This window comes from Pseudophryne corroboree, chromosome 1 (assembly GCF_028390025.1).
Source record: "Pseudophryne corroboree isolate aPseCor3 chromosome 1, aPseCor3.hap2, whole genome shotgun sequence".
Classification (NCBI taxonomy): Eukaryota; Metazoa; Chordata; class Amphibia; order Anura; family Myobatrachidae; genus Pseudophryne; species Pseudophryne corroboree.
In genome coordinates, this window is record NC_086444.1 from 719,786,620 (window position 1) to 719,813,016 (window position 26,397).

General features: G+C 47.6%; 1 protein-coding gene across 17 annotated transcripts in view; it reads left to right on the top strand.

Moving 5' to 3' along the window:
- The window catches only part of UNC13A (unc-13 homolog A), a 425,576-nt gene that overhangs the window by 107,210 nt on the left and 291,969 nt on the right, over positions 1 to 26,397 (top strand). For all 17 annotated transcript variants that reach the window (XM_063915631.1, XM_063915548.1, XM_063915566.1 and 14 more), the window contains one exon: positions 3,341 to 3,464. In XM_063915631.1, coding sequence (XP_063771701.1) covers positions 3,341 to 3,464 — 124 coding nt within the window. The remainder of the gene's footprint in view (positions 1 to 3,340; positions 3,465 to 26,397) is intronic.

The window sequence follows — 26,397 nt, forward strand, 5'->3', positions numbered from 1 at the left end:
CCTAAGGTGGTATCAGCTTTTCACTTGAACCAACCTATTGTAGTGCCTGCGGCTACTAAGATTCCAAGTTGCTGGACGTAGTCAGGGCCTTAAAAATTTATATTTCCAGGACGGCTGGAGTCAGGAAAACTGACTCTCTTTTTATCCTGTAGGCACCCAACAAATTAGGTGCTCCTGCTTCTAAGCAGACTATTGCTCGCTGAATTTGTAGCACAGTTCAGCTGGAGCATTCTGCGGCTGGATTGCCGCATCCTAAATCAGTAAAAGCCCATTCCACGAGGAAAGTGGGCTCATCTTGGGCGGCTGCCCGAGGGGTCTCGGCTTTACAACTTTGCCGAGCTGCAACTTGGTCAGGGGCAAACACGTTTGCTAAATTCTACAAATTTGATACCCTGGCTGAGGAGGACCTTGAGTTCTCTCATTCGGTGCTGCAGAGTCATCCGCACTCTCCCGCCCGTTTGGGAGCTTTGGTATAATCCCCATGGTCCTTACGGAGTTCCCAGCATCCACTAGGACGTCAGAGAAAATAAGATTTTACTCATCGGTAAATCTATTTCTCGTAGTCCGTAGTGGATGCTGGGCGCCCATCCCAAGTGCGGATTGTCTGCAATACTTGTATATAGTTATTGCCTAACTAAAGGGTTATTGTTGAGCCATCTGTTGAGAGGCTCAGTTATATTTCATACTGTTAACTGGGTATAGTATCACGAGTTATACGGTGTGATTGGTGTGGCTGGTATGAGTCTTACCCGGGATTCAAAATCCTTCCTTATTGTGTCAGCTCTTCCGGGCACAGTATCCTAACTGAGGTCTGGAGGAGGGTCATAGTGGGAGGAGCCAGTGCTCACCAGATAGTACCTAATCTTTCTTTTAGAGTGCCCAGCTTCCACTACGGACTACGAGAAATAGATTTACCGGTGAGTAAAATCTTATTTTTTCATGTGTCATATGTATGGATCATCATTTATTAGTGGTGTCACTATGGGTGAAGACACAAAAGGATGCCTGACTTCCTGCCCATGAAGCCATATTCCTTGGTGTGAGACGTTTTGGGTGCGTTACCATGTGTCATGACCCCTTTCTCGTCACACTGGGGGCTTGCCCACTGCTCTGGTAACTCCTTGAAAGTCCCCAGCTTCTCCCTGGCTGGTCTCCTCGCACAGTCTGGCTGCTCAGTGACACCTACTCAGATGATGTCATCCAATACGTCCCACTACCAGGGTTGGTCTGTTCATTAGGGGTACAGGGGAAACCCCTGGTGGACCACACTGTCTGGGCCACCACCTCCTCCTCTAGGTATCATGTTCCACACTGTGCATTTGCACTTTAATTATTCATTATATATATGTTACCTTATACTGCAGAAGACTATAGTGTACATTATCATGCATGCACTAGCACTATTTACTATATATATTTATCAAAGGGCCCAGGCTATGCACTCTCTAACGGTTAGCCAAACCTATCTGGCAGCTGGCCACAGCCCCTCTGGAGACTGGCCACACCCCTAAACATGGGACCCTACCACTGCATGTCAGCACCCCCACTAGTAACTGTCTGTTAGGCAAACAACTAAGGTGGTCATTCCGAGTTGATCGCAGCCAGCAACTTTTTGCTGCTGCTGCGATCAACTAGTCCACGCCTATGGGGGAGTGTATTTTATCTTAGCAGGGCTGCGATCACTTGTGCAGCGCTGCTAAGCTAAAAAAATTTCAAGCAAAAGAAGACTAGGCCTGGACATACTTACCCTGTGCGACGATCTCTGCGATGCTGGGGCCGGCTTTGACGTCAGACACCCGCCCTCTGTTCTGCTGGACACGCCTGCGTTTTCTTCTCCACTCCCCGAAAACGGTCTCCAACGGTCCGGATCCGCCCAGGTACGCCTTCTTTCTGTCAATCTTCTTGCAGTCGGCTCTGCGACCACTTCCTTCGTACGACGCGGCGTAACCAGGCGACCCCTGTCGCCGTGCAACGTTGCGCATGGGCAGTGCGGCCGCCGTGCATGCGCATTCCGGACCCATTCGCACCGCAGCGACGAACCACTGCGTTCGAACGGGTCGGAATGACCCCCTAAGTCATTATGGGGCAGATGTATTAAGTCTGGAGAAGTGATAAAGCAGTGATAAGTGCAAGGTGATAAGACACCAGCCAACCAGCTCCAATATGTAAATTGACAGGTGCTGATTGGCTGGTGCATTATCACCTTGCATTTATCACTGCTTTATTACTTCTCCAGGCTTAATACATCTGCTCCCTTTGTATATTATGAGAATTTTAATTTTCCACTCTCAATACATCGGATTTTGGCCCTCATTCCGAGTCGTTCGCTCTGTATTTTTCATCGCATCGCAGTGAAATTCCGCATAGTGCGCATGCGCAATATTCGCACTGCGACTGCGCCAAGTATCTTTGCTATGAAGATAGTATTTTTACTCACGGCTTTTTCCTCGCTCCGGCGATCGTAATGTGATTGACAGGAAATGGGTGTTACTGGGCGGAAACACGGCGTTTTATGGGCGTGTGGCTGAAAACGCTACCGTTTCCGGAAAAAACGCAGGAGTGGCCGGAGAAACGGGGGAGTGGTTGGGCGAACGCTGGGTGTGTTTGTGACGTCAAACCAGGAACGACAAGCACTGAACTGATCGCACAGGCAGAGTAAGTGTGGAGCTACTCTAAAACTGCTAAGTAGTTTGTGATCGCAATATTGCGAATACATCGGTCGCAATTTTAAGATGCTAAGATACACTCCCAGTAGGCGGCGGCTTAGCGTGTGTAACTCTGCTAAATTCGCCTTGCGACCGATCAACTCGGAATGAGGGCCTTTATTCCTTAAACACTACAAAAAAAAAAAAATATGCTCATGATCAGTTTTACCCATGGCAGCATTCCTGCCACACAGTTGTGTCCTCATTAATGAACAAATGAGCAGCGATGGGCTCCATTTCTCAAAATGTAGAGTTGTTGCCACGATTTTGGGGGCGTGCCGAGGCCAGGATCTATGTTGTCCGATGGGGTAACATTCAGGATTAGGGTTAGGGTTATGCTGCGGTAGGGGACAGTTAAGGCTGCTGGAGGGTGGATCAGGGTTAGGATTAGGGTTAAAATACTTAAATCTGTCAGGCTTTTGAATGTCTGGATGCTGCTGTCGGCATTCTGACAGGCGAGATCCTGTGCGCCGTGATATCGATAACAACCTGTGCAATATGGTTATGGACTATCAGCATATCGCATCGAGGCTTCAGTGCTGATCATTAAATGAGAATACAAAACTTATCTATCAAAATGGAGTAGAGGTCCATTAATATTTCCCTTTCATATTCCATTGTTTAATTGTTCACAGGAAGGTCCAGGAGAATGGCTGACTCTCGACTCGCAGGTTATCATGACAGATAATGAGATCTGTGGAACCAAAGATCCGACCTTCCACCGCATCTTGCTTGACACACGATTTGAACTTCCACTAGGTAATAAACAGATTAATCCTGGACATGAGATCATAACTGGATAGTTGCTGAATCAATACTACATGAATGTGAGCTGTACATTTACAGTATGCTTGCGACTTGTTTCAGATAAACTACTTTTACCCATCTTATCAACCTCCCCTCACTGTCTCCATTCTCTGGGGTAAATTTACTAAGGTCCCGATTTTGACCGAGATGCCGTTTTTTCATCAAAGTGTCATCTCGGTAATTTACTAAACTCAAATCACGGCAGTGATGAGGGCATTCGTAATATTTGGAAGTCCTAGGAAAAAAATCACGAATGAATACACCATCGGTCAAAACGCGGATGTTTAAGTATGAATCTCGGTCATTTACTAAGAAGTGCAAAGCAAAAAAAAACAAAACACTGCCGTGAAAAATTACAACTCGTAAAAAAGTGCTTAAAAAAAACAGACCTGCTTTTTTTATTCGTGATTGGATAGGCATGCACGGATCCATGAGATCCGTGCATGTATATCAGTGGGAAGGGGTGGGAAAGTGATTATTTTCTCAAAAAAAATTGCGTGGGGTCCCCCCTCCTAAGCATAACCAGCCTCGGGCTCTTTGAGCCGATCCTGGTTGCAGAAATATGGGGGGGAAAATGACAGGGGTTCCCCCATATTTAAGCAACCAGCATCGGGCTCTGCGCCTGGTCCTGGTTCCAAAAATATGGGGGACAAAAAGAGTAGGGGTCCCCCGTATTTTTAAAACCAGCACCGGGCTCCACTAGCTGGACAGATAATGCCACAGCCGGGGGTCACTTTTATATAGTGCCCTGCGGCCGTGGCATCAAAAATCCAACTAGTCACCCCTGGCCGGGGTACCCTGGGGGAGTGGGGACCCCTTCAATCAAGGGGTCGTCCCCCCCCAGCCACCCAAGGGCCAGGGGTGAAGCCCGAGGCTGTCCCCCCCATCCAATGGGCTGCGGATGGGGGGGCTGATAGCCTTTTGTGATAATGAAAAGATATTGTTTTTAGTAGCAGTACTACAAGGCCCAGCAAGCCTCCCCCGCATGCTGGTACTTGGAGAACCACAAGTACCAGCATGCGGCGGAAAAACGGGCCCGCTGGTACCTGTAATACTATTACTAAAAAAATACCCAAAAAAAGACAAGACACACACACCGTGAAAGTAAAGATTTATTACATACATGCACACAAACATACATACATACTTACCTTATGTTCACACGCAGGTCGGTCCTCTTCTCCAGTAGAATCCAAGGGGTACCTGTTGAATAAATTCTACTCACCAGATCCAGGGTCCCAGGGTCCGCGGGGCAACCATTTGTAATCCAGGTACTTGAATAAAATAACAAAACGGAGAGCCGAGCCACGCACTGAAAGGGGCCCCATGTTTTCACATGGGACTCCTTTCCCCGAATGCCAGAAACCCACTCTGACTGATGTCTAAGTGGGTTTCTTCAGCCAATCAGGGAGCGCTACGTTGTAGCACCCTCCTGATCGGCTGTGTGCTCCTGTACTGTATGACAGGCGGCACACGGCAGTGTTACAATGTAGCGCCTATGCGCTCCATTGTAACCAATGGTGGGAACTTTCTGCCCTGCGGTTGACCTAAAGTGACGTCACCGCTGAGCAGAAAGTTCCCACCATTGGTTACAATGGAGCGCATAGGCGCTACATTGTAACACTGCCGTGTGCCGCCTGTCACTCAGTACAGGAGCACACAGCCGATCAGGAGAGTGCTACAACGTGGCGCTCCCTGATTGGCTGAAGAAACCCACTTAGACAGAAGTCAGAGTGGGTTTCTGGCATTCGGGGAAAGGAGTCCCATGTGAAAACATGGGGCCCCTTTCAGTTCGTGGCTCGGGTATCCGTTTTGTTATTTTATTCAAGTACGTGGATTACAAATGGTTGCCCCGAGGACCCTGGGACCCTGGATCTGGTGAGTAGAATTTATTCAACAGGTACCCCTTGGATTCTACTGGAGAAGAGGACAGACCCTCGTGTGAACATAAGGTAAGTATGTATGTATGTATGTTTGTGTGCATGTATGTAATAAATCTTTACTTTCACGGTGTGTGTGTCTTGTCTTTTTTTGGGTATTTTTTTAGTAGTAGTACTACAGGTACCAGCGGGCCCGTTTTTCCGTCGCATGCTGGTACTTGTGGTTCTCCAAGTACCAGCATGCGGGGGAGGCTTGCTGGGCCTTGTAGTACTGCTATTAAAAACAATATCTTTTCATTATCACAAAAGGCTATCAGCCCCCCCATCCGCAGCCCATTGGATGGGGGGGGACAGCCTCGGGCTTCACCCCTGGCCCTTGGGTGGCTGGGGGGGACACCCCTTGATTGAAGGGGTCCCCACTCCCCCAGGGTACCCCGGCCAGGGGTGACTAGTTGGATTTTTGATGCCACGGCCGCAGGGCACTATATAAAAGTGACCCCCGGCTGTGGCATTATCTGTCCAGCTAGTGGAGCCCGGTGCTGGTTTTAAAAATACGGGGGACCCCTACTCCTTTTTGTCCCCCGTATTTTTGGAACCAGGACCAGGCGCAGAGCCCGATGCTGGTTGCTTAAATATGGGGGAACCCATGTCATTTTTTTTCCCATATTTCTGCAACCAGGATCAGCTCAAAGAGCCCGAGGCTGGTTATGCTTAGGAGGGGGGACCCCACGCAATTTTTTTTTAAGTTTTACAGTGTTTATTTATAAAAAAAAAAAAAATGAACCCCAGCACGGATCACACAGATCCGGCCGAGATTCATTGTGATAAAGTCGGCAGTGTTTTGCTAATCACTGCCGTAAAAAACGGGGAAAAAACACGAATGACATCGACATCGGAACAAATGAAAAATCCGAATACGACAGCTTAGTAAATTAGGCGTAATAAATTCAAAAAGTTGCAGTTTTACACTTTCGATGTCATTCGTGATTGAACTTTGACCTTTTTCCGAAAATTACGAATGTTAGTAAATTTACCCCTCTATCTTATGTCACATTCATTCCTTGCAAAAGACAACTGGCTTCTTATGAGTATAAAACAAAAGCTTAATCCTGCCATAGTCATTTTGGGGACAGGTTAGGTCTACTGAGCCTGTTTGTCAAAACATGCAATAGGGGAATGCCAGTAGGGTGGACAACAAGTGAGATAAAAGGACTACACGGATGTGCTGCTAGGATCAGATTATGCAGTGTACAATGGTGGTCATTCCGAGTTGTTCGCTCGTTGCCGATTTTCGCTATGCTGCGATTTGTTGCTAAATGTGCATGCGCAAGGCACGCAGGGCGCATGCGCTTAGTTATTTAACTAAAAACGTAGTAGATTTGCTGTGGATCCTGCGGCGCTTTTCAGTCGCACTGCTGATCGGTGAATGATTGACAGGAAAGGGGCGTTTCTGGGTGGTAACTGAGCGTTTTCCGGGAGTGTGCTAAAAAACGCAGGCGTGTCAGGGAAAAACGCGGGAGTGTCTGGAGAAACGGGGGAGTGGCTGGCCGAACGCAGGGCGTGATTGTGACGTCAAACCAGAAACTAAACGGACTGAGCTGATCGCAATCTAGGAGTAGGTCTGGAGCTACTCAGAAACTGCAAATAATTATTTAGTAGCAATTCTGCTAATCTTTCGTTCGCTATTCTGCTAAGATAAGATACACTCCCAGAGGGTGGCTGCCTAGCGTGTGCAATGCTGCTAAAAGCAGCTAGCGAGCGAACAACTCGGAGTGAGGGCCAATGACATAACAAACTCTATACTTCTTTATAAATAGCAGCACTAGAAATAATAAATAGAATTTGTTATTTGGACAAGCTGTATGTAATACACTAAAATAAAGTTGGAAAATCTCAGCAGATTGTTGGGCACTCTACAATGTTGAAATGTTACCCCTGAACCACCTTTAGGGCTCAGTTCAGCAAAAATCTTGATATTTTCCAAACATTATCTGGTAGTATCGACACAATATTTTTTTCCCCAGCTACGGTATTCATCCAAAAACTTTGACGGAACAGTGGTTGTGGTAACACGCTGTTCCTGTGAAATTCATGAAGGCTATTTTTTGGATTCTAAAAACAAAACCTTCCTGTTTCTTGTTCTGCTCATGCTCATTCCCTGCAGTGGGAGGCTAGAGCTGGACATACACTGGCCACTCGTCACACTATGGGGGAGGGGACTGGGGCAGAGTCACAAATGATGTAAAGCAGTTTTTTCTAACGTCCTAGTGGATACTGCGGATCTGTACTTTAGTACCATGGGGTATAGATCGGGTCCACTGGAGCCTTGCACTTTAAAACCTTTAGTGTGTGTATGTGTGGGCGAAGTCCTGCCGGGGTCCTTGGGTGAGGGATCTCATTTCCCAGGGATACCGGCTGGAATTTCAAGAACTTCCTCCTCACAGATTTTTAAAATCGGCTTACCAGTTTTGCCCGCTGCAAAAGTTACCTTGCAAGGGGCTATTCAAAAACTTTTGCAGACCGGGGTGGTGGTTCCAGTACCTCCTCCATTACACAAAAGCGGGTTTTACTCCAGTCTTTTTGTTGTTCCAAAACCGGACGGTTCGGTGGGACCCGTCTTAAATCTGAAGTCTCTAAATCCATATCTGCGGGTGTTCAAATTCAAGATGGAATCCCTGCGGGCAGTGGTGTCCGGTCTGGAGGAGGGGGTATTCTTGGTATCCCTCGATGTCAAGAATGCTTACCTACACATTCCCATGTGACCCCCTCATCAGGCGTACCTCAGGTTCGCCATCTTGGACTACCATTTCCAGTTTCAGGCCTTGCCTTTTGGCCTGTCCACAGCTCCGAGGGTCTTCACCAAAGTCATGGTGGAAATGATGCTGCAACTGAGCAGGTTGGGAGTCAACATAGTCCCCTACTTGGACGATCTCCTGATAAAGGCTATGCCCAGGGAGTGTCTCTTGCACAGCATCGATCTGACGACTCGCTTGCTTACGGATCATGGGTGGATCCTAAACTTCCAGAAATCTCACCTGGAACCAACCCAATGTCTCCAAATCCTGGGAATGATACTGGATACAGTGTCTTAAAAGGTGTTTCTTCCGATGGACAAGACATTGGCTATCCAGGCTTTGGGCCGCTCAGTGTTCCATCCTCGCAAGGTGTTCATACATCTTTGCATACATTTGATGGGCAAGATGGTTGCTGCTTACGAGGCAATCCAATACGGCAGATTTCACGCCAGCCATTTCAGCTGTATTTGCTGGACAAATGATCTGGGTATCACCTTCACATGCATCAGAAAGTGACCTTATCCCCGAAAGTCCGGATTTCTCTATTATGGTGGCTTCAAGTTCCTCACCTGGTAGAAGGCAGGAATTTCAATATCCAATCATGGATTTTACTGACAACGGATGCCAGCCTCCGGGGTTGGGGTGCTGTGACCCAAGGGGCCCAGTTCCAGGGGATATGGTCAAGTCAGGAATCTGTCGATAAACTATAAACAGTCTCCTAACCATGGCTCTGGAGGATCCCTGGCCTCTACCGCTCCAAAAGGATCTTCTTCAACAAAGTCCACTCGTCTATACAGACTTACAGCGGCTACGTTTGACGGCTTGGAAGTTGAGAGGGAGATTCTAGCAAGAAAAGGTCTTCCCTCCCGGGTTATTTCCACCATGGTCCAATCCAGGACGATGGTGACGTCAAAACATTATCATCGTATCTGGAAAAAGTATGTTTCCTGGTGTGAAAGTAGAAAGGTGTCTCCCGTGAAATTTAGAATTGGTCGTTTTCTACTTTTCCTGCAAGCGAGAGTGGATATGGGCCTGCGTTTAGGCTCCACCAAAGTTCAGATTACGGCATTCTTTATTTTCTTCCAGAAACAACTTGCCATGTTGCCGAAGTACAAATTTTCCTAAAAGGAGTTCTTCATATGCAACTGCCCTTTGTACTTCCCATGGCTCCGTGGGATCTCATTGTGGTTCTGTCCTTTCTTCAGTTGGACTGATTTGAACCCTTACATAGGGTATGTCACGATCCGGGTATCTGGACGCCATTACCTGCCGTTTAGGTGTCTTCTGAGACTGGCCCAGCGTTCCAAATCCGGATCTCATCTGTGTCAACACTCTGCACATCCCTCCTGTCATTCTGAGACACTACCACAGCGGCGCCATGTTTGAATCCAACATGGCGTCTCCCGTCCTCCGCGGCCTCCGCCGCCGTTACTGTGTTATTGCTGCAGGTTCTCAGAATCATGTATCATGCCTGCCGCGGCCTCTGCTGCCCTCCGTGTGTCTCAGCATATAACTGTCATCTGGCGTCTCCTGTCCTCCGCGGCCGGCGCCGCCATTATCATTATGTTTGCACATTTCATTTCAAACCAGTTTTCCCTCCAGGTTCCAGCATGGGCGCAGCCATGTTGGATTTGATCACATGCTCCAATTCCTCCAATCCACCGTCCCTGGAATCTGCATAATTGCCCAGCCAATGCCTGCATAGCAGCAGGTATAAGTATCCTGTGTCTGGGCCAGATAGATGTCAGTGCTTTGAATGTCATACCTTGTTCCAGTCTCTCTCTCCTGTGGCTTGTTTTTCCAGGTTCCAGTTCCTGTCTCCAGCATCCACAAAGAGACCCGCACCTGCTTTCCATCTTGCAGTGCAGCCTGACTCTACAGCCTTCCGTGGCTGTCCAGTTTCCAGCTATCTACTATCTGCTTCCAAGCAGCCAGCTTTCTACTGATTCCAGCTTCTACAAAACACCGGTGCTGATCCAGCGGATCCTATCTTACCAGCAGTATCCACTACCATCGGTAACCATCTTTCAGCTATTCTGTTTCTACGCTCCCTAGCATCTCACATCATTCACTCTGTGTTTTATCACCTGGCTGATTCCATTCAGCATCCACTCTGCATTTCATCACCTGGCTGATTCCACTCAGCATCCACTCCGTGTCTTACCACCTGGCTGGTTCCATCCAGCTGATACAGCAGCATACTCAAGTTACAGATTCACCTGCTACAACTACTGGCATGTTCCTTGGCTATTTCTACAACTACAACCAGGCCTGGTAAGGTGATTCCATCAAAGGACTTTTACATCTGTTCTAAACCTACCAGTGCTCTGAGAAACCTTCTATGGTTATGTATTCCAGGAACTGTGTTATTTGCCACTGTCTTTGCTAAACTTGAATACTGCTTGTTATCACACGGAGTCTGTTAATAAACTTTTATTTTGAATTTTAAACTGGTTGTCATGGTCACACCTTCGGGTAATCATTCTGCACTTACATGTCCAGGGGTCTGATTAAACCTCCCAGGTTTAATTTCATCTCAGCCCTACAACTGAGGCTTCCTCTCGTCAGCCTCAGTTGTGACAGGGTAGAGTTAAAATTTCTCACCTGGAAAACGTTTATGCTATTAGCATTGGCGTCTGCAAGACGTGTTTCTGAATTGGGGGCCTTATCCTGTAAGAGCCATTATTTAGTTTTTCATGAAGGCAGGGCAGAACTCAGGACCCGTCCTCAGTTTTTGCCAAAGGTGGTTTCAGCTTTTCATGTCAATCAACCCATTGTGGTTCTGGTGTTGTCTGACTCTTCCATTGGGCCAGAGTTCTTGGATGTAGTGAGTGCTCTGAAGATTTATGTCAAAAGGACGGCTCGTCATCGAAAATCTGATTAGCTGTTTGTCCTTTATGATGCCACCAAGATTGGTCGTCCGGCTTCCAAGCAATCCATTTCAGGTTGACCATTCAACAGGCCTATACTTTGGCGGCTCTGCCTTTGCCGACGTCTATTCAGGCCCACTCAACGAGGTCTGTGGGCTCTTCCCGGGCGGCTGCCCGGGGTGTCTCGGCCTTACAATTGTGCCGAGCTGCTACTTGGTCTGGTTCGAACTCTGTTGTGAAATTCTGTCGGTTCGACACCTTGGCCAGGGATGACCTTCAGTTTGGTCAGGCGGTTTTATAGGGTTTCAGCACTCTCCCACCCGTTTGGGAGCTTTGGGACTTCCCCATTGTACTAAGGTACAGATCCCCAGTATCCACTAGGACATTAGAGAAAATAGGAATTTAATACCTACCGGTAATTTATTTTCTCGTAGTCCGTAGTGGATACTGGGCGCCCGCCTCAGTGCTTCGATTCCTGCTTACTTGAGTAAGTGTTTGGTTGGTCTGCCGTTGCAGACCCTTTATGTTGTTGGGATAGCTGCACTATCCTGGTTGGGTTGGTGTTGCTATCCTCTGTTCTGGTTAGCGCCCTCCTTTTGGTTATGGTTGTGTGTTGGCTTGTTGCCACACCGCTGTTGTAATATTCCTTCTCTCGTGGTATGTCCGTCCCCTCGGGCACAGCTTACCTAGACTGAGTCTGGTAGGAGGGGCATAGAGGGGAGGAGCCAGCACACACATATACACACTAAAGGTTTTAAAGTGACAGGCTCCAGTGGACCCGATCTATACCCCATGGTACTAAAGTACAGCTCCCCAGTATCCACTATGGACTACGAGAAATGGAAATACCGGTAGGTATTAAATTCCTATTTTCTGCAGTGGGGTACACTTTGTTCCACAGGAAAACATCGGGTGTAGAGTGGATCTTGATCCAGAGGCACCAACAGGCTAAAGCTTTAGGCTGTCCCAGGATGAATTGGGGCCTCCTCTGTAATCCCGCCTCAAGGCACTGTGAGCTCAGTTTCGAGTTGGTGCCTGTAGCAGCAGGTCACCTAACAGTTGGGCTGCACTGGGCAGCCCTGAAAAAGCTTTTTCTGACAGATAATATCTTCAAAACTGGGCTGTCAGCGCATTATGTAATTTTGACACTTCAGCGCTGCAGCTCCATCACCTCCCAAGCAGCGTCGCATACTCCCACGGCTCTGTTCCCGAAAACTTGCGGCGAAGACCCTACGGCTTTAGGCACACGGTCGCAGATGCTCTCCTGGTTCATGTGGCTGCTACGGGGCGGAGGTAAGAGGGTCCCCCAGGCGGGACCCACCACTAAATCGCGTTCCTGATTACAGTCTAGGGAGATGAACTGCAACGCTGGCGTGGACACTGTCACCAAGCAGGGACCCCACTATATCCGCCAGGGCATAGGAGTACAGGTCGGGTGTACTAACTACTAACGCCCCTATTGATAAGGCTCTGTAGTACCGGTGGTGAGGTCCAGCATAGGGGAGTCGGCGCTTGACCTGTAGCCTCTCCCCGGCCCAGGGCGACATCTACTGCAGATTTTCCTGCCCTGGAGCTTCCTCACACTCTCCCTCACTCCCTGACTGAGACACTGGGTGCCATCTTAGGAGTATAGCTGCGGCTAGTCTCTGGGACTGCAGGGCAAGGTCTCCCTTGTAAAGCCGCCTGTATACAGCGTTGTGACTTTACAAACACTTGATTATTCTACATGTCTCTATACAGACAGCGTTAGTTAAGAAAATGTGTACCAAACACAATGTATTGTACGAGTATATTGATATATACCTCCAGTCTAGGACCGCCCTGTGTTATATATATATATATATATATATATATATAAGATAAAAGCACAATTACCAAGCGCGCTAAGTGAAACGTATTTACAATGGTTCTTCCAATAATACCTATGTAGATATGGATTGTATATTGAAGAATACTTATATCTGGGGACCTGTAACAGACAACCCCTCACCAAATAGTCACCCAAACAAGAGGCCCAAGGCCAATTAGTAAAATATTTGTTTAATATCACACATATGAACAAATAGATGTTACAAATAGTTCATCTTATAATAATTGCATATCAAATTATATAAAATAGTGCCAGTAAGTTATGTCCAGTGTTATGATTCTAGTACTCAGGTCTGGGGTGATCTTATGTGAAGAGACCTGAATACCGGAACGTAATGCTGGGAAAGGGGAAAGGAATGGGATTAGCCCCTGGCACCCTATCTCCGTTGTCTCGCCCGTGCTGTCAGTACACTCTTGCGAGACTATGGTTTCTTGAGCCCATGGCAGCCGCGTTTGAAGGGCGGATTACGTCTGCCCAACTTCGATGCCCCCTCAGGTCTTAATGGGAGACAAAGAGTGAACCGAGACAGGGAGATAACAAGGGGCCCTCTAACTAAACAACAAGGCCAGGGGCTACTAACAAACCTAAAACTAAAGTATGTGCGGATTTCCGCCAGGGAAAAGGACAACCAAAATACTCCACTTGTCCACTCTCCTACACGGCACCGCCGAGTACCGGAGAGGACTGTGGAAGCAGATACCTCCGCAAATGCTCCAAAACCAGCAAACAATATTAAGCGGCCTAGGCCGCAGCACACGGCAGAGCCGTCACTCACGAAACCAAGCGAGATCCTCAATAGAGTGTCACAGGTAAATGAGGACCGGGAGAATTCCTTGGGATGAGATGACAAACACCAAGACTCAGGAACTCTGAAGACTGGAACGACTGGACACAGCAGACCAGGAACAGATCTAAACCAAACATGAGCAGCATGCAGGAAGCAATCACCGGCATCTGTGTGAGACACTGAGAAGGCATTTAACAGGGAATTCCCCAATCAGAGTCCAGAGCCTGATTACCACCAATGTCGTGCAGCTGCCCTGCTGCACGACCAGAAACATGTGTGCATAGTGATTAACCCACCCTGCAACGGGGTACGCGGTCCGCCCGTGGCGTCCCCGTTGCTAGGGTCCCGGCGGCTCGGCGCGCCCGGCGTCCTAGCGTTGCTAGGGAGCCGGCGGCTCAGCGCGCACGGCATCCCAGCGTTGCTAGGGACCCGGCGGCTAAGTGCGCTCGGCGTCCCTAGTTGCTAGGCGCCGGGCCGGGAGGACGTCCCGGACCGCGGCGCCTAACATCCAGTATGTTTGATATACAATGATAACTCTAGATACTCCCTCACCTTTTGCAAGGTATGAGCTCAAGAGGGAGTATCTTCACAAGCTACTTCCACACATATGGTTGCTGCTGAACCTACTATGATCCATTTGTGAAATTTATTGAGGAAGTTTCAGTGCATACATCCTCTTGATTGTTAAACCAGCTATACTTATTTTATTCATATTTCATTTGTGCCAGACCCTGAATTAGAACAGTTTTGGTCACAAGAATTGAATATTATATTCAGGTAGTTTGTTAAAACACCCGCATATGGGCCCTCATTCCGAGTCGTTCGCTCGGTATTTTTCATCGCATCGCAATGAAAATCCGCTTAGTACGCATGCGCAATATTCGCACTGCGACTGCGCCAAGTAATTTAACAATGAAGATAGTATTTTTACTCACGGCTTTTTCATCGCTCCGGCGATCGTAATGTGATTGACAGGAAATGGGTGTTACTGGGCGGAAACACGGCGTTTTATGGGCGTGTGGCTGAAAACGCTACCGTTTCCGGAAAAAACGCAGGAGTGGCCGGAGAAACGGGGGAGTGGTTGGGCGAACGCTGGGTGTGTTTGTGACGTCAATCCAGGAACGACAAGCACTGAACTGATCGCACAGGCAGAGTAAGTGTGGAGCTACTCTAAAACTGCTAAGTAGTTTGTGATCGCAATATTGCGAATACATCGGTCGCAATTTTAAGATGCTAAGATACACTCCCAGTAGGCGGCGGCTTAGCGTGTGTAACTCTGCTAAATTCGCCTTGCGACCGATCAACTCGGAATGAGGGCCATGGTTGTCAGTATCCCTAAGAGGAATTACAATTAAAATCTCTCATAAGGAGCCACATAAGAGTTGAATTTTATCTATCTCTAAGGTTGTGATCTTTTGTATACAAACCTACCAATGTCAAATAAGCCTGATTTTTTTTATATTGCTAACCCTGATGAAGCCGTTTAGACGAAACGCGTTGGGTCTGTCAGTCAAAAGCTATCAACCCAGTTTGTGAAGATACTCCCTCTTGAGCTTTGTTCAAATGTGTGACATTAAACAAATATTTTACTAATTGGCCTTGGGCCTCTTGTTTGGGTGACTATTTGGTGAGGGGTTGTCTGTTACAGGTCCCCAGATATAAGTATTCTTCAATATACAATCCATATCTACATGGGTATTATTGGAAGAACCACCGTAAATTTGTTTCACTTAGCGCGCTTGGATATTGTGTTTTTATCTTGTATATTATTGAGATCTGCCATCAGGGATCTCTCCCACAGTGCTGCTTCTATTTGGGCGCAAGATAAAGGGTACTATTGTGTTTTTATATATATATATATATATATATATATATATATATATATGTGTGTGTATGTACATATATTAGTTCAGTGCAGTTTTATTGTCATACTAATAATTATCTGCATTGCTAATGTGCCTGTATCTGCTGTGAGGTTTCACTTTCAGTGTTTCCCAGAGATCTATCACTATATTCTGTACCCTAAGGGACTAGGTGCGTCAGGGTCATTTATATAGTGCGTCACAGTATTTACCTATTCAGTGTATTCTACTGTGTACTCAGTCACATAATACTGGATTTATTCGCAGGTGTTGTGTACTGGGGACTCAGTCACATACTATCGTATTTATCTGCAGGTATTATACTCTGTCTGCCTTCATCGTACTAAACCGCTCTCTGTTGTATTTTTGTACAGTGTCTAACAGGAAGGGCAGTAAATCTGTTGTCACTCCTGCATCATGCAGAGTATGCGCCAAAGATTTACCAGAAGGGGAGGCTGTGTATGATAGTCTGTGTACCATGAGTCATACACCCTTCAGTCAGTCCACATCTCATGTATCCAATCAGGAGCCATCCTTGTCCGCGTTCTCAAGCCTACTGGGTACTCTAGTGGAACGGCTAACGCCCCCTATGGGACCACCTGTATTATTATAGTCTCAAATAGTCCCTATGGTTAATCCGCCTTGGGCGCAATACTTGTCTAACCAGTTGCAGCAGTTGACTCATTCCTTGGTCAGACAAAAATCTACCTCCGGTCACTCCCATGTCGCTGGGTCATCTAAGCGCACTGTTTCCTCCTCACAATCCACAAATCTCTGAGATGTTTCATCTGAAGAGGAGAGGGAGCATACTGTACTGTCAGACACAGAATCAGGCGTTTCTGACGAAGATTCTACAACGCAAACTGACGTCCCTGCTACAGTGGTTGCTATTAAGCAAATCACTGATGATGAGGAACCCATTACTGTCACCAAGAAAACTGACAAGTTTAATAAACGTCAGAAGGTGGCTAAAAATCTGTTATCCCATTCTGACCGTTTGGTTGACATCAGGCAGGAACCCTGGTCTAATACAGGGAAGAAATTCCCTCTCTCTTAGCTCGCTACCCTCTCCCTGCAGAGTTATGTAACAACTAACAAGTGAGAAAATTCACCGCCGGTGGATTCTCATGTCACCCGCCTAGTGGTGTCATCAACTCTGCCTGTCACCACTGTCACTTCACTGAAAGAACCGACAGATAAGCGTGTGGAGGGATGCCTGAAATCTATTTACTCCCTGACAGGTGCTGTACATAGACCAATGATTGCTGCCTCCTGGGCTGCTAAAGGTATTGAAGCATGGGTTCAGGCATTAGAGGAAGAGCTGCCCGAGGCTATATCTGACAATGCCAGACAATATCTGTCTCACATCACCACCGCTTCTTATTATATTCAAGAGGCGTCCTCTGAGGCGGGTGTGTTGGTGGCCAAGGCGTGGACTACGTCTGTCCTGGATCGCAGTATTCTGTGGTTGAGGTCATGGAAGGTGGACCATGACTCCAAAAAGACCTTGGAGGTATTCCCTTTTAAGGGAGACATATTGTTTGGGGAAGACCCAAATAAAACTGAACTGGCAGTTACCAAGACTGCCTTTCTCCCAAATACTAATCCTTCTGCACAGAAGCCAAAAGGTACCACTTTTTGTTCCTTTCAACCTCAAGGGAAATCAAAAGGCCAGGCATACACAAGACAATCTCGTGCTTCCAAAACCACTAAGCCAGGCATACACGAGACAATCTCGTGCTTCCAAAACCACTAAGCTTCTAAACAAGACAAGCCTGCCGCATGACGGGGTGGGACTTCCCTGGGGGACCCCTAGGTGGGAGGCTGACTTCTGCAGTTCACCCCGGTCTGGTTGAAGACCACTTCAGACTCATGGGTGCGAGAAGTTGACTCTCACGGGTACGCAGTCTCTATCAAGAAACGTCCCCCTCGCCAGTTTTGCACCACAGTCATCCCTTCAGATCCACTAAAGGCGCAAGCTCTGCAGCAGGTTGTAAGTTCTCTCCTGGATACAGGAGTTGTAGTGCCAGTACCTCTGTCCCAAAGGGGCAGTTGTTACTACTCGACCCTGTTTCTAGTCCCGAAACCCAATGCTCAACCTGAAATCACTAAACAAGTTTGTGAGAGTGTCCAAGTTCCGTATGGAGATGCTGCGCTCAATTGTACTGGTGATGGAACCCAGAGAGTATATGGTATCCCTGGATATTCAGGATGCGTACCTACATATACCTATTGCCAAGTCACATCAGCAGTATCTGCGGTTTGTTCATGGCTGCACTACCTACACTATCAGTTCCAGGATCTGCCATTTGGACTGGCTACGGCTCTTTGAATTTACCAAGATCATGGCCGTAATGACGGCACATCTCAGTCACCAGGGAGTTAGGATCCTGCTGTATCTGCATGACTTGCTGATCCTGGATAACTCCCACAATGTCCTCCTCAGTCATCTACAACTGATGGTAAGCTTCCTACAGGCCCACAGGTGGCTCATCAATTGGAAGAAATCCTCGCTGGTCCCAGCTCTGACCATGGTGCACCTGTGGGTACTCCTAGACACACACAGTCAACGTCTGTTACTGTCTCCGGAGAAAGTCCTGAAGCTTCAGGATAGGATAAAATGCTTCCTTTGTCGCCCCTAGAGTGTCAATACACTCGGCGATGCAAGTACTTGGCCTGATGGTGTTGGCATTCAACATGGTAGAGTACGCTCAATTTCATTCCCGCCCTTTGCAGAGGTTAATTCTTTCCAAGTGGAATGGCCTACCTCATTGGATCAAATCTCACATGATTACTTTGACTCCGGAGGTTCGTCAATCGCTGACTTGGTGGCTACAGAACCAGTAATTGAGCAAGGACCGTCCCTTCTGGATCCCCGACTGGGTCCTGCTGACGACGGATGCCAGTCTGCAGGAATGGGGTGCGGTGTTGGAGCAACACTCTTTCCAGAGTCGTTGGACCAAGGAGGAATCTCTCCTCCCAATAAACATTCTGGAGCTGCGGGCGGTGTTCAATGCGTTAACTCTTGCCCTGCCTCTGGTTCAGGACAGGTCTGTTCAAGTATGGTCAGACAACGCCATCACAGTGGCATACATCAAACATCAAGGCGGCATTTGAAGCCGCATGGCAATGTTGAAAGTGTCAAAAATCCTTCAATGGGCGGAACGCCATCTGCCAGCAATATTCTCAGTGTTCATTCCGGGTGTCCTAAACTGGGAAGCGGACTTCCTCAGTCAACAGGCCATACACGCCGGAGAGTGGAGTCTTCATCCGGATGTCTTTCAACTCCTAATGGACACGTGGGGCCTACCAGATGTAGACCTGATGGCGTCTCGACACAGTCACAAAGTTCCGGTCCTCAAGCAGTGTTCGTGGACGCACTAGCCATTCCATGGAACTTTCGTCTGCCTTACGTGTTCCCTCCAGTGTCACTCCTGCCCAGGGTGCGGAAGTTCAAGCAAGAAGGAGGAATACTACTGCTAGTCGCTCTGGCGTGGCCCAGACGTCTTTGGTTCTCAGACCTGCAGGGTCTATCGACAGAGCGTCCTCTCCTACTTCCTCAATGACTTCCTCCTCGTACAGGGCCCTTGTCTCTATCCAGACCTGGCCAGACTGGCTTTGACAGCGTGGCTTTTGAAGCATCACTCCTGAGGGCCAAAGGATTCTCTGAGGCGGTCATCCGAACTATGTTGAAAGCCCGCAAACCGGCATCTGCCCGGATCTATTACAGGGTCTGTAATTCTTACTTCACCTGGTGTGCTGATAAGAACTATGATGTGTTCAGATTCAAAACATCCAGAATCCTGGCTTTCCTGCAACAAGGCCTGGACTTAGGCCTTCGTCTGGCCTCCCTCAAGGTTCACATATCTGCCTTGTCGGTGTGGTTTCAGAGAAAAATTGCATCTCTACCTGACGTTCATACATTCATTCAGGGTGTGTTAAGGATTCAACCTCCCTATGTCCCTCCGGTGGCTCCATGGGATCTGTCTGTTGTCCTTAATGCCCTACAAGAGTCTCCATTTGAACATCTTGAGTCAGTGGACCTTAAATAGCTCACAACCAAGGTCCTGTTTCCGCTGGCTATTTCCTCTGCTAGAAGGGTATCGGACTTAGGCGCTTTGTCCTGTCATCCACCCTTTGTAATATTATATCATGACCATGCCAACCAAGAGATTGTGGTCCCAGTCTTTATCTCTTCGGATTTGTCCACCAAAGAGCGGTCTTTGGATGTCGTGAGGGCTCTCCGTATATATATGGAGAGGACAGCCTCTATCAGGAAGTCAGATACCCTTATTGTACTGTTTGGTTTCCACAAAAGTGGCTGGCCTGCGAATAAACAAACCTTGGCTAGATGGATCAGAATGGTGATTTGCACAAACTTATGCGCAGACTGTACTCTCAGCTCCTGCTGCTATTAAGGCCCATTCTACTCAGTCTGTTGGACCTTCTTGGGCGGCCCGCCACTGCGCGTCCGCAGAACAATTGTTCAAGGCTGATACGTGGTCCTCAGTGAACATTTGATACTTCCTCCTCCCAAGATGCTTCCTTTGGACGCTGGGTTCTCATATCTGCTAAGGCGCTTCCCCTCCCTTGAGGAACTGCTTTAGGACATCCCTGATGATTTCCTGTGGAACACAGTGTACCCCGCTGCAGAAAAGAACAGTTAAGGTAGACTTACCATGGTTAACTCTCTTTCTGCGAGGTACACTGGGTTCCACAGGGCGCCCACCGGTGACGCAGCTAGCTTTTATGGGTTTGTATGGCATTAGTAGCTGGTCCCTTCTCCTGTTGTAAGAATGTGGTTCAATGTGACTAACATCTGCCTTCTCACCTGCTCCTACATTGGACTGGTTAACGAAACTGAGCTCACAGTGACTGGAGGCGGGGTTACAGAGGAGGCCCCAATGCATCCTGGGACAGCCTAAAGCTTTAGCCTGTTAGTGCCTCTGGATCAAGATCCACTCTACACCCCAATGTTTTCCTGTGGAACCCAGTGTAGCTCGCAGAAAGAGATTTAACCATGGTAAGTCTACCATAACTCTCCTTTTATGTAACTTTCCCCAGTTATGCTGTTTATTCTGATGCCTCAAGTGTCAGACTAATGGAAAATAAGTAATGGTGTTATACATTTTATGTGGAAAACAGGACTGTCCCAGGAATATAATATACATGGGAGGCCTAGCCAGAAGGGGATATCAAGCACTTTAGTTTTAGGGGTTTGACACCCTCCCTTCTTCAAATACTTATTTTAGAAAAAGACTACTGGTTCGCAATAAAAATATTATCTGGAACAATCTGTGTGGGTGTCATTTGTCATACAGACGAATATGTTGAATTTTAATGGGAATGAAAATTTTAGCAAGCCATTGTATAATAGGGACCGACATATGACATAAAGGGGGTGATTCATTTGTAATGGGTGCTGCTATAATTAATGGGTGCCAAACGAAGATATTTACTTGTTCTGGGTGGCCATTAATTATCATGACTGTTATGCCCAATTAGTTTGGGTTTAGCCACTTATAGCAGGTAAATCAGTCTAAATCTGTGTCTATGGCGCTAGGAGGTAGGGTATGTCCCTGTAGACATTAGGAGGGGCTAGTGTACGTCCCAAGGGCTAGGTGGTAGGGTGGGATTGGGGAGAGGGATAGAGGGGGCAGTGCATGTCCTTGGGGCTGAGGGGCTAAGGCATGCAGTGTAGCTATCTGGGGCTGGTGATGGAGAAGCACATATACATAGAGATGTGTGGCTGGCACTTTTCGTGTTTTGGTTTTGGTTCTTATTCCACTTTCGTGTTTTGGTTTTGGCTTGGTTTTGACAAAACCACCCTTTCGTGTTTTGGTTGTGGTTTTGGATCTGGATGATTTTTGGGGGAAAAACATAAAAACAGCTAAAATCACAGAATTTTGGGGTAATTTTGCTCCTACGGTATTATTAACCTCAATAACAATAATTTCCACTCATTTCCAGTCTATTCTGAACACCTCACACCTCACAATATTGTTTTTAGGCCAAAAGGTTGCATCGAGGTTGCTGGATGACTAAGCTAAGCGACACAAGAGTGCGGCACAAACAGCAGTGGCAGACAGGATGGCAGATATAAAAAAAAGGCCCCAAACAGCACATCATGCAAAGAAGAAAAAGAATTGCAATGAGGTAGCTGTATGACTAAGCCAAGCGACACAAACAATTGGCCCATCTAGGAGTGGCACTGCAGCGGCAGACAGGAGGGCAGATATTAAAAAAAGGGCCCAAACAGCACATGATGCAAAGAAGAAAAAAGGTGCACCGAGGTTGCTGTATGACTAAGCTAAGCGACAAAACCACCTGGCCTATCTACGTAGTAGTGTCAAGCAGTGGCTGAATGTCGAGAGTGGGCCACAATTGTTTGGTCCACTGACAGCATCTACAGCACGCTCCATTCATTTTTTTAAAAAGTCTGCAATTGGTGGACTTTTACGGCAGTACCCCAGGACTAATACAACAGTACCCCTGGACTCGTATGGCAGTGTCAGACAGGATGGCACTTTTCAAAAACTAGGCCCCAAACAGCACCTCATGCAAAGATGTCGAAGAGGTGCAATGAGGTAGCTGTATGACTAAGCCAAGCGACACAAACAATTCCAACTGGAATTATACGTCCAAATCACTGGAATTATACGTCCAATTCACTGGAATTAATTGGCAAAATCACTGGAATTATAAATCCAACTGGAATTAATTGGCAAGATCACTGTAATTATTAATTGTATGTCTAAATCACTGGAATTAATTGGCAAAATCACTTGAATTATACATCCAAATCACTGGAAATAATTGGCAAAATCACTGTCATTAATAATTAAACATCCAAATCACTGTAATTATATGTCCAAATCACTATAATTAATAATTATACATCCAAATCACTGGAATTAATTGGCAAAATCACTGTAATTAATAATTATAGGTCCAAATCACTGGAATTAATTGGAAAAATCACTGTAATTATACGTCCAAATCACTGGAATTAATTGGCAAAATCACTGGAATTAATAATTATACATCCAAATCACTGGAATTATACTGCAAAATCACTGGAATTATACGTCCAAATCAGTGCAATTAATTGGCAAAATCACTGTAATTAATAATTATACGTCCAAATCACTGGAATTAAATGGCAAAATCTCGCTATCGCCTGCCTAGTGAAGTGGAATCTAGATGGGATTTGGTACCGGGTACACAATACCTCCATCAATTGTCTAAATCCCACTGCACTAATGGCGGATACCGGATGCACGTCTAACATCAACATAAGTGTCAAGGCCTCAGTTATGAGGGCTTCCATCTTCATGTGAAGCTGAACCACTAGTCATGAACATAGGCCAGGGCCTCAGCCGTTCCTTGCCACTCCGTGTCGTAAATGGCATATTGGCAAGTTTACGTTTCTCCTCAGACCATTTAAATTTCTTTTTTTAGGTCTTTTTACTGAACTTTGGCTTTTTGGATTTTACTTGCCCTCTACTATCACATTGGGCATCGGCCTTGGCAGACGACAATGGCATTTCATCATCTATGTCATGGCTAGTGGCAGCAGCTTCAGCACTAGATCTTCTTGATCTTTCCCTATTTTCTCCTCAATTTTTTGTTCTCCATTATGTCTCTGGAGTTATATAACACAATATACAGCACAGGAATGAATGATGGCTGATGGCCAGGACACTACAACTGGTCTGATGCAGCACAACACAGCAACACTGTGAGGGACTTGTTGTTGTTGTTGTTGTTGTTATAATAATAATAATAATACTGTAGCAGTGGACATATAGCAGCAGTGTATACCACTGTGACTGCCTGGTCACTGGAATGACTGATGGCCAGGACACTACCACTGGTCTGATGCAGCACAACACAGCAACACTGTGAGGGACTTGTTGTTGTTATTATTAATTATTATTATTATTATTATTATACGGCAGCAGTGGACATATAGCAGCAGCAGTGTATACCACTGTGACTGCCTGGTCACTGGAATGACTGATGGCCAGGACACTACCACTGGTCTGATGCAGCACAACACAGTAACACTGTAAGGGACTTGTGATTGTTATCATTATCAGGGCCGGCTCCAGGCCTACTAGCACCCTGAGCGAGAAAATGTAAAAGCGCCCCCCCCCCCCCCCCCCATCGCGCACGCTCCCGGAAAAGTGGGCGTGGCCTCTGGAAAAGTGGGCGTGGCCTCGTAACTTCATATCAAACTATAAATATATTTTCACACAATTAGCAGCCTTACACATAGCCACAGTAGTGTTCCTTACACACAATGTCTCCAGTATAGTGCCAGATACACATAATGTGCAGTGCCAGATAGACATGACATGCCCCCCAGCAGTGCCAGCTACACATGATGTGCAGTGCCAGATAGACGTGACATGCCCCCCAGCAGTGCCAGCTACACGTGACATGCCCCCCCAGCAGTGCCAGCTACATAAATGGCCACACAGTGCCAGATATGCACCCACAGTTCAGATACAAAAATGCCCCCAAAGTGCCAGATACATAAATGCCCCCACAGTGCAGATATGCCCCCACAGTGCCAGATACATAAATGCCCCCACAGTGCCAGATACATAAGTGCCCACACAGTGCCAGATATGCCCCCACAGGGCCAGATACATAAATGCCCCCAGTGCCAGATACATAAATGCCCCCAGTGCCAGATACATAAATGCCCCCAGTGCCAGATACATAAATGCCCCCAGTGCCAGATGCATAAGTGCCCACACAGTGCCAGATACATTATTGCCCCCCACAGTGTCAGATACATTAATGCCCCCCACAGTGTCAGATACATTAATGCCCCCCACAGTGCCAGATACATTAATGCCCCCCACAGTGCCAGATACATTAATGCCCCCACAGTGCCAGATACATTAATGCCCCCAGTGCCAGATATGCCCCCACAGTGCCAGATACATTAATGCCCCCAGTGCCAGATACATTAATGCCCCCAGTGCCAGATATGCCCCCACAGTGCCAGATACATTAATGCCCCCAGTGCCAGATATGCCCCCACAGTGCCAGATACATTAATGCCCCCAGTGCCAGATATGCCCCCACAGTGCCAGATACATTAATGCCCCAGTGCCAGATATGCCCCCACAGTGATAGATACATTAATGCCCCCAGTGCCAGATATTCCCCCACAGTGCCAGATACATTAATGCCCCCAGTGCCAGATATGCCCTCACAGTGCCAGATACATTAAATCCCCCACAGTGCAGATATGCCCCCACAGTGCCAGATACATAAATGCCCCCACAGTGCCAGATACATAAACGCCCCCAGTGCCAGATAAATAAATCCCCCCAGTGCCAGATATGCTCCAACAGTGCCAGATAAATAAATGCCCCCACAGCGCCTGATAAATAAATGCCCCCACAGTGCCTGATAAATGAATGCCCCCACAGTGCAGATATGACCCCACAGTGCCTGATAAATAAATGCCCGCACAGTGCCTGATAAATGAATGCCCCCACAGTGCAGATATGACCCCACAGTGCCTGATAAATAAGTGCCCGCACAGTGCCTGATAAATGAATGCCCCCACAGTGCAGATATGACCCCACAGTGCAGCCCCCACATAATGCCATCCATAATGCCCCCAATACCTGCTGCGCTGGGAGGGAGAGGAGTGCTGCTGTCTGAGGGAGCAGGGCCGCGGGCGGTGTGGCGGCGGTGCGGGTGGTGTGCGCTATGTGCGCTGCGCTGGCGTCTGACGTCAGATGCCGGCGGACACAATAGGCCGGGCAGCGCAGCACAGGGCCGGCTCCAGGAACGAAAATGGCGGCGCCAGCGCGTGGCGCCCATTAAGGGTGGCGCCCCGCGCGGCCGCTCAATTCGAACGTGCCTGGAGCCGGCCCTGATTATTATTATTATTATTATTATAATACTGTAGCAGTGGACATATAGCAGCAGCATATACCACTGTGACTGCCTGGTCACTGGAATGACTGATGGCCAGAACACTACCACTGGTCTGATGCAGGACAAAACAACACCACTGAAAGGGAATTATACAGCTACACTGGATATATGGCAGCAGAGGATACGACCACTGTGACTGGTCACTGGATTGATGCTGCACAAGACACTTCCCCTGGTCTAATGCAGGACAACACAGCACCACTAAAAGGGACTTATATAGCTAGACTGGATATATGGCAGCAGAGGACACCACCACTGCGACTGGTCACTAAACTGATGCACATGACACTTCCCCTGGTCTAATGCAGGACAACACAGCACCACTAAGAGGGACTTATATAGCTACACTGGATATATGGCAGCAGAGGACACCACCACTGTGACTGGTCACTGGACTGATGCTGCACAAGACACTACCCCTGGTCTGATGCAAGACAACACAGCAAAAATGCAAGGGACTTATACAGCAGCCAGCAGCACTGGGGACATATAGCAGCAGAGGACACCAACACTGTGACTGGCTGGACTGATGCAGCACAATACACTGATTATACTGGGCCGAACTGAGCAGCACAACACAGCACAAGACTCGCCACCCCACATTCCCGCCCCCACACAGACACTGAGGACGGAGACACGTCCTCTCACTACACTCTCCGAGACTGGAGTGAAAATGGCCGCGATGCGCAGCTCCTTATATGGAATCCAAATCCCGCGAGAATCTATCAGCGGGATGATGACGTTTTGCCTCGTTCCTGTTTCCGAGACAGGCGAGAAAACCCGAGCCGGGCTCGGAACTGGACTCGAATGGTGAAGATCGGTACGGTTTGGTTCTGAGAGCCGAACACGCTC